Source organism: Phocoena sinus, chromosome 20, assembly GCF_008692025.1.
Source record: "Phocoena sinus isolate mPhoSin1 chromosome 20, mPhoSin1.pri, whole genome shotgun sequence".
Taxonomy (NCBI): domain Eukaryota; kingdom Metazoa; phylum Chordata; class Mammalia; order Artiodactyla; family Phocoenidae; genus Phocoena; species Phocoena sinus.
Window position 1 is genome coordinate 698,669 of NC_045782.1, and position 14,034 is coordinate 712,702.

The 14,034-nt window shown below is 65.6% G+C and overlaps 1 protein-coding gene across 4 annotated transcripts in view; it reads right to left on the reverse strand.

Moving 5' to 3' along the window:
* The window catches only part of PEMT (phosphatidylethanolamine N-methyltransferase), a 47,470-nt gene that overhangs the window by 25,186 nt on the left and 8,250 nt on the right, over nt 1-14,034 (reverse strand). For all 4 annotated transcript variants that reach the window (XM_032616459.1, XM_032616460.1, XM_032616457.1 and 1 more), the window contains exon 2: nt 13,470-13,577. In XM_032616459.1, the coding sequence (XP_032472350.1) occupies nt 13,470-13,562 (93 nt within the window). In that variant the 5' untranslated portion in view covers nt 13,563-13,577. The remainder of the gene's footprint in view (nt 1-13,469; nt 13,578-14,034) is intronic.

Consider the following 14,034-nt stretch of genomic DNA (forward strand, 5'->3'; position numbering starts at 1 on the left):
GATGGCTCGGGGCCCAAGAGCCCTTTCCCACCGCACCAGGAGCTTCTGCCACGTGAAGCCTGGGCGGAGATGCGGGCGTTTAACGGCCCCCCCCCCCCCCACCTTCAGTGTTTCTGTCGGTGGAGCCAGAAACACTCGTAGGAGGGAGGGGAGGCCGCACTGGTTGACGGAGGTGACGCTCCGGTGCCCCTTCCAGAGCCGCCACGGCCCCAGGCCCTTGGCCTCACCAGGCGTCTCCCAGTCCTGAGGGCCACCGGTGTCCCCAGCTGCCCCCGGGCGGCACGTCGCCGGATCCCGGACCAGGGCCCCACCCCTCAGAGCCTGACCTCTCCTGGGCACGTCAGGCGGCCGGCCGGGACCACCGACATGGAGCCCAGCCATACGGGCCACCCCCGGGCAGCCCATGCTCCGTGCCGGCGTCCCCGGCCACCCAGCGGCCACAGGCCCCGCGTCCCCTCACGTCCATCTGCCTGGACGCCACAGCTTCCTGCACATCCCGGCCATCCGGAGGGGCTGCCCACCGCCCTTCGCCTGCTGCTGGCCATGCTGAAGACCCTCCTCTGGCTGTCCCTCCCACCTTGTCCTGCATCCTGGGTCCAGGCCTCACCTCGTCCAGACCCCGGACCCCAGGGCCTTGACGGCCTCCCCTGTCCCAGGGGCCGGGGGCGGGCGGCCAATGCCATGACTCACCCGCTCGTTCCAGAACACAGAACAAACCCTGCTCTTGCTTCCAAAGTTTGCTCACAATGTTCTCTCTCATAATGAGGTCGTGCTGAGGCAGGAAACGTCCTTAGCTTTGGGGATGCAACGACGCAGGGGCAGCAACCGTGCAGGATGTCCTGGGATCCGGGCGACAGCAGGCCCGTTCTCGCCACTGTTCCACATACTTAAAATTTGCAAATTAAAAAACAATTCCCTCTGCCCAGAAGCCTCCGTCCTCGGGGGTCTCCACTCTGTCCCCTCCATCCCCTGGGCCACATGCCGTCTTCCGAGTCCCGGAGTCTTTTCTGGAGGCTCCCCCCTCCTCAAGCAGCCTGGGAACCCCAGGGAGGGGCCTCTTCCTCTCCGAGCCTCCGGGCGTCCTGCGCTCGGACACTGGCCAAACCCCGACCTGCTAAGTGCCCAGGTCCACAGGCCGCCTCCGCGTGGGCGGTGGGCGGAGGCAGCAAAGCCGTCGCGCTCATGAGGAAAGGGGGGAGCGACCAGCGTCGGGGGAGAGCGCGTCCCGCAGCCAAGGTGCGGCAGGAACCTGCAGGGCGCCATCCCGCCCCAGCCCGGCAGCCCAGCAGCCCAGAACCCACTGGACGCACATTCAGCTGGTCTAGTGCTCGCGGGAGCAGCGGGGCTTTCTGTGCAGAAGCAGATGGGGCCGTGCACACGCGGCCAGACTCCTGCTGAATCTGCCGAGGACGCAAGCCTGCAGGGCTGCGAGTAGCGGCCCTGGAGCGGCCCGTCCCACACACGACCCCCAGCCGGCCACCGCCTCTCGCCCAGGGACCCAGCACAAAGATGCTGGGGAGGCCAGTGCAGTCCAGGGAAGGGGGCGACCCACCGTTCACCCCTAGGCGGGATGGGACTCAACAGGCACGCTTGTCACTCCAGGGGCTCAGCTCGTAAGAGGGGAAGAGGGGCTGCCATTCCAGGGGAGGGCTGACCCCCAGCCTGTGGCCCACGGCTTATGACCTGGAGAGCCACACCAAGTCCCAGCGAGCTCCTGATATAATTGCTGAAGCTTCCGTGCCGACAACACGCTTGGTGTCCTCACAGCCGCTGAACTCAGCGCTGAGCTGGGATCGTTCACTTTGCGCATGCCGACCTGAGCCCTGTCCACTGGGCTCCATTTGGTTGCCTCTCCTTTTAAAGGACAGAAACGAGGTGGCCAGGGGCTGGGCCTCTGCACAAGTCTACATGACCTTCAGGACTGAGCCCGGCGGCCCGCTGAGGCTGGGGGGGCCGTGGTTTCTCCAGGACTGGAGCTGAGCACCCCCCTGCTCCAGGTGCTGGGGGCCAGGCACGGCCTCCTGGGGCAGAGGTTCGGGACAATTAATCCAGCACCGAGGGGCTACCCGGGGGAGGCATTTACAGAACAGCCGAGGTCCAGGCCAGGCCAGTCTCCCCGCGCTGCAAGCCCGCCCCCACCCCCCCCCCCCCGACCCCGGCAGCCAATGGGTACCGAGGAGACCCAGGCCAGCGTGGCCTCTGCCCTCGGGGCCTCCAGTGCGGGGCAGATGTACTGGGGATGTGATCGCCAGAGAAGGGTGCTGGGAGGAAGAATAAATTGGGGTAGGGCCGTGGGGAGGCCTCTCTGGCAGGTGACCCTCACTCGAGGCCTGAGGGCTGAAAAGGAGACCCACACAGAGCACAGAGAGATGGGTCCTCCAGCAGAAACATGTGGCCTGCAACACCCCCAGGGTGCTGTCCGGACCAGACCAGCGGAGTCCAGTCCAGCCGGCCAGGCCACATGCCGGCCTGGGGGGTGGGGGGCGGGAGGCGGAGTGGGCCAGGGTTCACCAGAAAGCGCCACAGGTGCAGGGACACTGCAGGTGACAAAGCGAATGGGGGAGGAGCCGGCAGGACAAAGGAGCCAGAGAGAGGAAATCCGAAACCCCAGATGCCTGTGGGATCTCTGGGGGTCGAACAAGGAACCCCCGGCGGCCAGGGCCCCACCAGCACCACCTGCTCCTCGCAGGAACCCCGGCTGATCAGGACCCGCCGCCCACAGACCAGGCTCGAGGGCTGCTGCACCGCCAGGGAGCAGGTACAAGGCCGGGGGCCGCGCGGAGGGACGGCCCCACGGCGGAGGAGTCAGAGCGGCGTGGAGAGGGCTGGGGCGTCATCTCGCCCGCGGCTCCCAGTGGCCCGGATACCCGCGGCCAGCGGGCCAAATGTTGTGGATGCAGGCCTTGAAGATGGGCGGGACGCAGAGGTGCCACAGGCCACGCACCACGGCCCGATCTGGGACATTCCGTCCAGAAAGTCTCCCGGACCCAGCACGGGGGCCCAGCCCTCCGCGGTGACAGCAGCCTAGCCTTTTACTCATGGAATCCAGCGGGCTCCCACAAAAGCTGCCGAGACAGCGCGGCGGTCCCCGTGTCCTCCGGCCGCCCGCCCAGCCTCCCAGACCCACTGCGCAACTTGTTGGAGCCACAGCCGAAACACAACCCCACCCTTCCCCGGGCAGAAGCCATGCTGCTCTGCCGGGTCTCAGGGGCTGGGAGGTGCGCGTCCTGGTCACGGCCACACAGCTCCCAGGGGCTGTGACGTCCTCACCCGCCCCCCACCGCCCGGCAGCTGAGAAACACAAAAAGCCTGCGTCCTGACGGAAACCCAATCCCCTCGCAGAGCCCTGCGACTGGGACAGTCTCTCCTTCACTGAGTACAGCCTGGGTCAAAATACCGTGTTCTGTGCTAAATCGCCACACTCCCCCCACCGCGGGAACATTCTGGGGCCCTGAGGGGGGGCTTATGGCTCTGTGTCCCCCGAGGACGCGGCAGACAGAACACAGAACAGGACGGCCCCTGCCTGCAGCACGACAGCATGCTCTCTCCGGAAGACCTGCACAGCCTCCCGAGCCACTGCTCAGCCCGGCTGAAGCAAGAGCCCAGGGCCTCGTGGATGCACGGCTGGGGCGGCTCAGGGACTCCTGCAGCACGCAGGGGTCAAGGGTCGCGCTCAAGCCACCAGCCAGTCGGCTTCGGGACGTGGGGCCCTGGGCCTCCCTGCCAGCTCCACCAGTCACAGCCACACGGTCCGGTGACCGGAGGTTTCCGCGTCCAGAAGCAGATCCTGGACGTGTGCAGATAAGCAGGATGAAGACGTTTATTTTAGGGCTGTTTATGGGGCAAAGTGTGACATCAGCCGCTCATCCACTGGTGGGGGCCTGCTGAGCGAATGACAGGACATCCCCACAAGGGGCCTGAAAGAGTGCAGAGGCCTCTGGGTGTGAAAGTGAATGGCCTCCAAAATCCACTCAGAGGGGCTGTGAGGACAGGGCCCAGCGCTTAGGGGACCCTAACAAAGGCCAGTTCCATCTTCTGCTTTCCCGAACGAAAGGATGAGGGACCTGCAGGGGCTGCGGTTGGGGGCAGGTGGGCAGGTGGGCATCTCGGGGGCGCGTCCGGGGCCCGGGGCAGGGCTCAGACAGCCGTTCTCACCATCCGCTTCCGCAGATGGTGGATGGTGCACGTGCGTGGCCAACATTTAAACCTTCAACGTCCTAAACTGCAGAGAGACTAAAACAAGTGGCCACGCCCAGGGGGAGGGGCAGACGGCAGGGACCCTGGGGTTGGGGGAGGGGCTGGAGCGATCGAGGCCGACCAAGGGGAGGAGGGTCACACCCGCTCTTCCCAGGTGCCCCCCCCGCGGGAACGGTAACTCCCGCCTCAGGGGGACATGCTCTCCCCTCCACGCATGATCCTAACAAGCCCGGAACAGCAGGTAAGTGGCAGGTCAGAAGGGAGATGTGGGCAGGGGATGTGACGGCCGGCGAGGGGTCAGAACCACTGGACAGCCCAGGGCCGGCCTCCCAGCCCCGGGGCCAACGAGCCGTCTGACCCCTGAGCAGGCCGGGGACCTGTGTGAGCTGAAAGCTTCCCTGCGCACCAGCAGGTTTACTGCCCAAAGCAGGTTCCTCCCGCGGTGCTGGACAAACGCACCTCTTCCACCCCATGACTTGTTCTGCAGCGTGGAGGCCTCCGCCCACCTGCTGGTCCGGCCCGCATCTCCGCTGAGCTCTGCCCGGGGAGGGGGGGCTCCTAGCCGCCCCCCGAGGCCACGGGCAGCCCTGTCGGGTGGCCGGTGATGCTCCCCCAGGGAACGTGCTGGCTTCGGAGTTAAGGGTTGAAGCCGGGCTGTCCTCGTTCTCTCTCTCTTTAATCATTCTGCTGTTTTGACATGCACACCCAAGGTCTAAAATTAGGCCACTGGATCTCACACCTGACTTTCCAAGCTCCCTGTTGCGGGGGTGGGGGTCAGCACTGACCCGGGAAGGTGTCAGATCCGTGTGGGGGAACAGTGCCTTCTCAACACGCTGTTCCAGCCCTGCCTGCTGGAGGGCTGCCCGCCTGTGCACCACGGCCCGCAGGGTTCCAGCGCCCCCCCGCCCCCCCCCTCCTGGCCGCTCACCACTTCCACAAATTCAGGCCTGAAGGCGCCTGGCAGGCGGCGGAGTTAGAAAGGCTATGAGGTCCCCACCATCCCCACCGTGTCCTCGGGGCCGAGTGCTGAGACCCTCCGTGCAGGCCACACTCAGACGTGGGCCAGAGAACCAGGGTCAGGGCTCCAACTGCCCCCAGACGGGAAGACCTGGCCAGTGTCCTCCGCCTGTCACCTGGCCACGGGGTCGCCGTCTGCGCTCCGCTGTGGGAAGGCAGGAAGCACCTGCTCTCTTCCCTTCCTTGCCCATGAAGGTCCCTGCGACTCCCCCTGTTTCCTGAGGACCACCCCCACGCCAGAACGCCTTCCCACGCCATCAGGGTTTGTTTCGGAGGGACCCGAATTCTGCACCCGTTAAGCCCACAGTGCTCCCAGGAAGGGCCCTGCCCCTGCTCATGGCATCCGTGTGGCCACCTCCGGGAGGACCACAGTCCTGCCAGCCAAGCAACCCCGGTGCTTTCAACCACACCCCTTCCTCTTCCCTCGCCTGTTTCTCGGGAAGCAGTTTGTGCAGGTATTTGGCCGTCAGGACAGGGAGACAGCACTAGGGGATCAGCTCCCTTCACCTCCACCACCAGCCAAGGTGTGAGATCTGACCTCTGTCCTTTAGCGAGCAGCCTGACGGTCGATGGGGCCGAAACTTACATACTCCCCACCCTGCTCTCGGGCCACCTGCCATGGGCTCAGGGGCACTGATGCGGCACCTGGGCACGGCTAACATGGAGCACCTGTCCCGGCAGGTATGGTGAGGCCAGCAGGGTGGGGGCCTGCCCCAGGCTGGGCCGGCAAGTGCAGCCCTGTCACTGCAAGACGGCATCACTGCCCAGGCAGCCCAGCCACGAGGAACGGCCAGGGCGAGGCCGACAAAGGGCACCAGGTGGCCGGAGAGGAAGGAGGGGTGGCAGCTGCTGGCTGGCTCCAAGCGAGGTTCTGTGCCTGTTTTACAGATGAGAAAACCAAGGCTCAGAAAAGCGAAAAATCCTGCCCAGGTCCCGGCCAGGAGGCAACAGCAGCAGGACAGGCTGGTGTGCTCAGAGGCCCACGCCCCTCCCCGGGCCGCGAGACAGGCAGGGAGGACTCGGGGGCGGGCGGGGGGCACGGCTGCACTGGGCTCCTAGGGCCAAGCAGGCCAAGGACGGGCCCGAGGACGTGCAGCCGCCCCTTCTAGGTGGCTGCCCCTCGTGGGCGCCCCACACACGGCCCTGCCCACAGAAAGTCCATGTACCGTCATAACACTGACACAGGCGGGGCGCACACCAGCCAGGAAGCCGGTGCGGGGCACACTCGTGCACCCCAGGCTGCAGGGGGCGGGGCCGCAGGGCTGGACCCCCAGCAGGTGTCGTGGGGGCCTCTTCGGCCATCAGGGCCCCAGGTCCTGCCCAATCTGGGCCGGGCCAGGCCGACACATAGGGCTGTGTCTGCACCAGGCAGGCCCTCCGGGGGGTGGTACGGAGGCGGGCATGACACACAGGAGCAGAATCCGCAGCTGCCAGGCCCAGCTCTTGCTCTTACAGCTGTGTGACCCGGGCAGGTCAAGCCACCTCTCTGGTCCTCAGCTGCTGCTTCTGAAAATCCTGGGGTTGACCCGCCCCCACCCCGGGTCTGCACATCAAATCTGTTGGGGGGTGGTGACAGTAATTCTCACTCCCAGGACGGGCATCACTGAGTGCGCCCCACCCCCAGAGCCCCCAGTCCCAAGGCTGTCCTGCCCCTGTCACTGCGGTGCAATCCCTCAGTCCCCTCCCCTCCCCAGGGCTGGTGGGGAGATACAGAGCAAGGCACCACGCCCAACAGCTGACTGACCCTCGCAGGCGCCCACGCCCAGCCACCTCGCTCATGACCTGCAGGACAAGGGCTGGACTCTTCTTACTGTAATTCACAGAACCCCCTTCCCACCCATTATTCACCTGGAGCCCTGTGGGTGGACAGGTGGGGCGCCAGGCGAACAGGTGCCCGTTACGTGCCAGGAGCAGGCCCCTGTATACACACCTGTGGAAAGTGTATGCTTCCCAGGCTATTTTCCTACCTAAGCCCCGGGATGACCCTGAAGGAGGATAACGCTGTCCAGCCAGAGGGCTGTAGGGACCCTCACCATCCTCACTGCGGTCCCTCTGCCCACAAGCACAGCCCCGGAAGGCAGGAGGACCCTCACATCCCTTGTGCGCCCGTCTGGTGGCCAGTTGGGGTCAGTCTGATGTTGAGCTGCAGTGGCCCTCACTGTGCTGCAGAGCCACCAGCCCCTGGGCCACCGGGGGACCCTCTGCAGCAGGGGCGGCTGGACAGAGCGAAAGGTAGCAGAGGTGTGTACAGGCGGGGGTGACCCTCGCTCCCTGCAGGGGCTGGTACCCGAGTACAGGGGCTGCCCTCTGAGGCTGGCCAGAGCCTCAGACGACAGCACCGGATCCGGAAGTACCGTCGGGGAAGCTATGCAGGCTCCACCCCCGCCCTCTCCTGATTCCCTAGCTGCATCAGGTGGCCTGGTTCTCCGTCCCTCTTTGCCCAGGACCCCTGTGTTCCGGCCCCCCGACTCTCGTGATCTCCGCCTCCCCGGAGCCCACACTCCAGGCTGACGCCTCTTTGAAGAAACTACAAGAATCTCAGATCCGGCAACACGGCGAGTCTAGGGGCCTTCCCTGAGGTGCTGTGGGCATCCATCGCCAGGGTCTTTGGGCCGGCACTTGACCACCTTGCTTCCTAGCCCTCCTGAGGCTCAGGGTGCCAGGGCAGGGGACCAGGAGGCGGGATCAGAGGAAAGGTGGCCACGAAACGGGGCGTCCTCCCGGGCCCCAGAGCGGGCAGCGGCCGGACACCACGGGGAGCCCACGGCACTTCCAGGCGCCACGTGGCCCGGCGCCGGCCAGTGACAAGCACACCCATTGCCCCTGCATCTCAGAGCCTCTCCCAGGCCAATTCCTGATTCCTGGAGGCGAGGAAAGGGTCGCCAGCTACAACACACTCTCCGAGATGTACCCCTAGGCCACGGAGCATCTCTGGGCTTAAGACTCTGGGACAAGTGAGAGCACCGGGCCTTCAGCTCAGGCAGCAGCTCTGGGAGTTTGCGCTGATGCAAGAGCCCTTCCAGACGCGCCTGCACCCGGGACGTGCCTGCACCCAGGCGGCTCCCACGGCTGCTTTCTCCTCTGGGCCAAGTATGCCCGGCGCTTTCCAGACCCTTTCACACCCCACTGCCCGCCCCCACAGCCTGGCAGAAAAAAAGAGAAAAGCTGGGCAAAGGCCACTCCTCCAGAACGAAGATGAGGCAGCCGAGGCCCAGGTCAGAGCAAGTCAGCAGTAAAATGAGACAAAAAACCCAAGCCTTGGACATTTTCCCCGGAACATCCGCTGGCCTCAGAGGAAGACCAAGGGATGGGGCAAGCCAACGACACAGCCAGGTGGGCACCGTGCGGCCGGCGGAGGACCTAGCACCCCTCTACCAAGTGGAGGAAACTGCCTGGCCCACGGCACCCCGGGCCACTCTGGGCTCACCTGCGCTCACACTGGGCCTGCCCTTAACTCCAAGGCAGGAGCCCTCGGTCTAAGGTAGGAGGTGAAACATAAACTCGCGAGCAACAGCGACCACAGATCTGCGGGTCAGGGAGGCTGGAAGGGAGCTGGGCCACGTCTGCTCGGGGCCAGGGCAACAGGGAAGGCCAGTGAAGACCTGGGAGGGAAACAGGAGCAGGTTGGTGTGGCAGAGCCCTTCTAGGAGGGAGCAGGCCGTGCAAAGTCACGGGAGCACGAGGAGACCAAGCCTGCTGATGGCAGAGGGCAGGACACCAGAGCTCCAGGGAAGGTCACAGCAGACACCCTACGGAGGTGTGGACGGGCCCTCGAGGCTGCGGGGCCTACAGGAAGTCGAAGCAGGAGGGCTGATCTGTTGGGAACCCCAAGGGGAGGCCAGGTCATCAAACTGCCCCTCGTGCGGGAGGGGCCCGAGAGATGACCCACCAGGAGCCCTCCCGCCGCTGCAGCCACCTTGTCCCACCCAAGCTGCTGCTGCAGAGGCCGGGTCGTGTCCAAGTGAAGCATCGCAGGAGAGGCGCATCCTCTATCCACACGGCCCCCAGCAGGACTCGTGAGAAAACTCAGGGCTGCATCCTGGAGCGTCAGGATCCGGGAAGGAGAGGAAGCCCAGCTCAGGTGGGGTCTCACCCGGGGCTCCGGGTGGGAGAGCCTCCCTCCTCACCCCCTCGGCCTCCGCACGGTCCCGGCAGAAGGCAAGCTAGCCGCGTTCCAGCCGCCACGTACGCTTTACCGCCACGCTCCTCGGACACCTGAAGTTAGCGCAGCTGCAGCCCGTTGCCCACAGACGACGCTGCTGCCTGGCACGGCTCTCCCTTCAGAGGGATGGGGCCAAGGGGCAGGCAGGGCTGCCTGCGCCAGAGGACACACGCCTACTCCTCGAAAAGCACACCCACGCACGCGCCACAGGACATCCTGCGCTCGAGCCGACGTCGCAGCCAGAGGAGCGAGCATGGGTCCTAGTGATAAGGGGCTGACTGTCCCCACTGCAGAGCCAAGGCCAGACACCCGTCAGCACTGCAGGAATCCAGCTCTGAGCACAGCTCGGGCGGACAGGGGAGCTGCTGTTCCACGGCGTCCTGGGCGACATCGGTTCGGAACGGATGGCGGCCGGCCAGAGCCCTGTGCTCCCAGAGCCGAGGTCTCAGTGAGGCCCAGCCGGCCAGCTGGCTCTGCTCAGAGGAGAAGCCCTCGCTGGGGCCACGGGCCCTACCAGGAAGCCCCACTCAGCATCCCTGCAAACGCAGGACGCGCCTCGTCTAGAAACTCGGCACAGAGCCAGTGGGTACGCAGCCGTGCCCTCGGAGCCGAACTTCTGAGCCAGATGGGAGCAAGGGTGTCACACAAACCTGTCCACAGCCCGGAGCCCAAACTCCCCCGCACTCACACGGGCACACGCGTGTACACCTCGCGCACGCCCCTCGCCGCCGGCTCCAGCCACACAACCCGGTTGCAGGCCAGCACTACAGGGCCCTCCCGCAGGGGGACCGGCCGGCCTGTCCCCCTCCCCACCTGCACCGCATCCCAGCTCCTCCAGCAGCCCAGCCTCCGGCTCATCCCCTCGCAGCCCCCAAGCCAAGGAGCCGCACAGCCCCTCGCCCTGTCTCCTGGACAAGCTCCAGACGCCAGCTTCCTTGTAACCAACTCCGACGTTTGGATTGCAGGTCTGATGCCCAGTCTTACCTCGCTGCCAGCTCCAGGAAGGCAGGCCGCCCTCTCCCAGGGGGCCTGCGCGGGGGTCACCCCAGGGGGGCAGGGTAAGCCGAGTGGCTGCAGTGCTTCAGAGCCCAATGGGCCTCCATTCACAGATGGAAAAACCAAGGCCCAGAGGGGGCGTGAACACAGGGGCTGGGACCACCAGCCTCCGTCCTTCCTTCAGCACCCGCAGCATCACCTTCCCGGCCCCTGTGGGGGTCCCCGGGGCAGCCGAGCCCACCCCACAGTGGCTGACACCGAGGCAGACACGGAAGCCGCGCAGCAAACGCACACAAGGTTGCGGGGACGCCCCCCCCGCCCCCCCCCCGCCCCCGGCCTCGCCCTGGCCTTGCCCACAGCGCCACCTACCGTCCTGCTGCCCCCCGCTTCCTCGAGAGCCCGCGGCCGCCAGACTTCAGGCCGGCAGAACGCCCCTGTGCCAGGGCCCCCCAAGGCGCATGGGGAGCGCCCCCCTTTCTGGGGAGGTGCGTCTCCCTGCAGACCAGGTGACCTAGCAGGACGAAAGGCTCTGGGAACGCGGGACACCCAGGGATAAAGCGGGTCAGCCATACCGCTCACACTTCATCCTAGAAGGCGGGGTGCGGGGCGATCCCTGGCCCTGTGTTTGCGGGGTGAGAGCACGAGCGGAAGGTGGAGAGGAGCGGCTGGTGGGGCCGCGCTGAGCAGGGGGACGGGGGCGGGGCGTGGCAACCGCGAGCAAGGAGGGCAGGCTGGTCCAGGCCCTGGCACAGGGCGGCCTTCTCCTGCAGGTGGGGGAGGGAGCATGTCGGGGAAGTGTGGGCCAGGGCCAAAGAGCGAGGCTCTCTGCGGGGTCTGGACGTGCCCAGGCGCGGCCGAGCACCGGACACAAGGTCCTGGCACTGAGGAGATTCTGCGCCAGACAGCGACACAGGTGACAAGGAAACGCCCCAGCTGGTCCCTCTGCAGCACTTATTCTTCCCAACATTAACCCATCCGTGCATCTCGTGGGCTCATCCCCCCGCCCCCGCGGGCCACTCAGCACCCCAACAGCGGGCTCCCCAAGAGCACTTGCGGGGTGAGTGAGTGAAGAAGAGGGGGTCATGGCAGAGACGGGGCCAGGGACACCCCACGAGAGAGGGCAGGAGGCCCCTGCGGGCACAGCAACAGGGGTGCTGGCGCCAGGTGGGCAGGCAGGGCAGCGCGTCCAGAGATGCCCCAAGAGCTGAGGTCCAGCCCCGGGCAGCCACTCCCCAAACCTGGCTCCACCTGGAGGCCCTGGGGCAGGTCTGAGCTCCCCACCAGCCCTCGCCTCCAGCCCCCTTCTGCACCAATTTCCACGGGAGGGTCTTCCCCACACATCCGAACAATGCTGACATCAGCCGGGTGTGCTACAATTCAGCTCAATTCCAACACTCTCTACCTGTCGCAGGTCTCTGGAAACCAGCTCACTCACTAGATGACAGGTGTGTTACACAGGAAGCTAAAGCATACAGACCCAGGGGCCAGGTGAGAGGCCGCGCGGCCGCGGCGGGAGGGGGCCTGAGGGACGGAGGAGCTCTGGGGAGCGGGGGACCGGAGCTCGCTTTGTGGGGGAAGCATCTTCAGGCTCCTGGGAGCTTTGGTCCCTCCTGCCTGAGTGGCCCTGACCTGACACAGGCCCCAGCCATAGCTGGGGTGGCCCGCGCTTCGCCCGCCCCACGGTGATTCTGCTCTCCCCCCACCCCTCCCCGCGTCCCACCCAGTGCACCTTCCCCTCCCGCAGCACCAGACAATGAAGGGTAAAGGGTGTGACAGCTGAAAATCAGGCTTAAATGATGTCCCACGTCCTGACCTCAGAACTGGTGGAGGCTGCCTGCCCAGCAAAGAGGGGGCTTAGCTTGCGTTCAGGGTCTTTGAGATGGGAGTTGTCCTGGGTCGGCGGGGCCCTGACTGCTGTCCCCCCCCCGCCCCGTTTCCTTATAGGAGGGAGGCAAGGTGGGGGGAAGATGCTGGCCTTGAGGACTGGAGCCGGCTCTCCTGGAGGGGACCCTCCCCTGGAGCTGGGGGTACGGACAGCCCTGCCCGCACCTGGATCTTGACCAGTACTGGTTTTCAGGTTTCTGGCCCCCAGAGCCAGGGGAAAATATATTCCTGCTGTTCTAAAGTCCCCAGTCTGTGGTCATTTGTTACAGCGGCACAGGAAACCAGCGGGGCGTATGAAAAAGCCGTGTGTCCATCCTGGACAGGAGACCAGTCGGTCTGTCGGGAGGGATGGCGTGTTGACTGCAGCCTCTTTGAGATGAGCACCCTGCCCCCACCCCGCTCTCTCCCAGATGAAGAAAAGACCTAACTCGTCAACCAGATGCAAACAGGTCCGTTCTGCCCCGGGGACCGAGCGGCCACCCGAGAGGAAGACAGCTCGGAACGGCTGACGCCGAGCCCAGGCTCGTTCAGCAGGCCGCCCTCGAGGTGAGCACAGGACGTCCACGCTCTGCATCGGCAGACGCCTCGGGGGGGGCGGCCCGGGGAGCACGTCTACCGCCCCTTCCAGCCCACCAGAGGTGCTGGACAGCAGCCCAGAAACCCCAAGGGCTTCTTCCCCACATCCTGACAGGGGAGGGATGTCTCCGAGAAGGGCTGGCAGGAGGGACTGCTCAGAGCCCACTCCCCTCTACCTCCCACCCGGCCAGCCCCCCAGGCCCCCAGCCTCCTCGCGGCCCCGCACCCACAGAAGACCTGGGCGCAGACCTGCCTCCCGTTTCACTTGCTGTCAGCTCCTTCCTGCCCCAGCACCCCTCAGCCCGAGGGCTGCAGATGACCCTGCAGGAAGCCTCGATTAGGAAAAGTGATGATGTTTATGGAGCACACCTGCTGCGGGGGGGCTCCTAAGAAGGCGGCTGCCCTGTGTGTTGTGGCAGGAGGGGAGCAAAGCCCCGCAGGGACCTGCTGTCTGCTGAGGCCAAGATGTCGTGGGACCCCGCGGTGAGGGACTTCCCCGGTCCACGTCCTCCCTGGGTGCCGACCTCGATGGGGAAGCAGGACAATCTCCCATGCTGGCCAGAGACAGACGAGCAGAGGGAAGAGCCACCCGTCCGTCCCATCCATCCCTCTGCACAGCCTGTCCTGGGGCACTTACCACGTTCCAGAAAAGCGGATTGAAAGCGATGGTGAGGACTGCAGCCACAAAGTGGGGTTCTGAGGGGTCCACGTAGCCCAGCAGCCGGGTCATAATGCAGAGGTCTGCCTGCAGGGACAGAGCCAGCGTCAGCGGGAGACCTGTCTGCCCTGCCCCGCCCCACGTGGACAGACACGGGAGCGAGTGACAAGCCCCAGAACTTGGAAACAAAGTTACCCTCCAGGAACAGGTCAGGAGGCTTGGGCACGTCCAAGTCCAGCAAAGGTTACTACAATGTAATCTCATAAATGGAAGATAAAAGCCGAAACCCAACCGGCCGTGTCGTGCCTGTTGGAGAGCGGCCGAGCCAGCGGCGGAAGCACAGAGAGGAAACCAGCAGCTCTGAGGATGAGGTGTCCCAGCACGCTGGCGGGGCAGTGACCCCGCCGGGACCCGTGTCTGCATCACCAGGGTGACCAGGACACAACAGAGGTGTTCAGAGGCCCCAGAGACAACCCGAGGGGCCGACATCCGTGTGAAGATAGCTCAGCCTCCGAGACCCAGGAAAATGCAGATGAACTCTTCC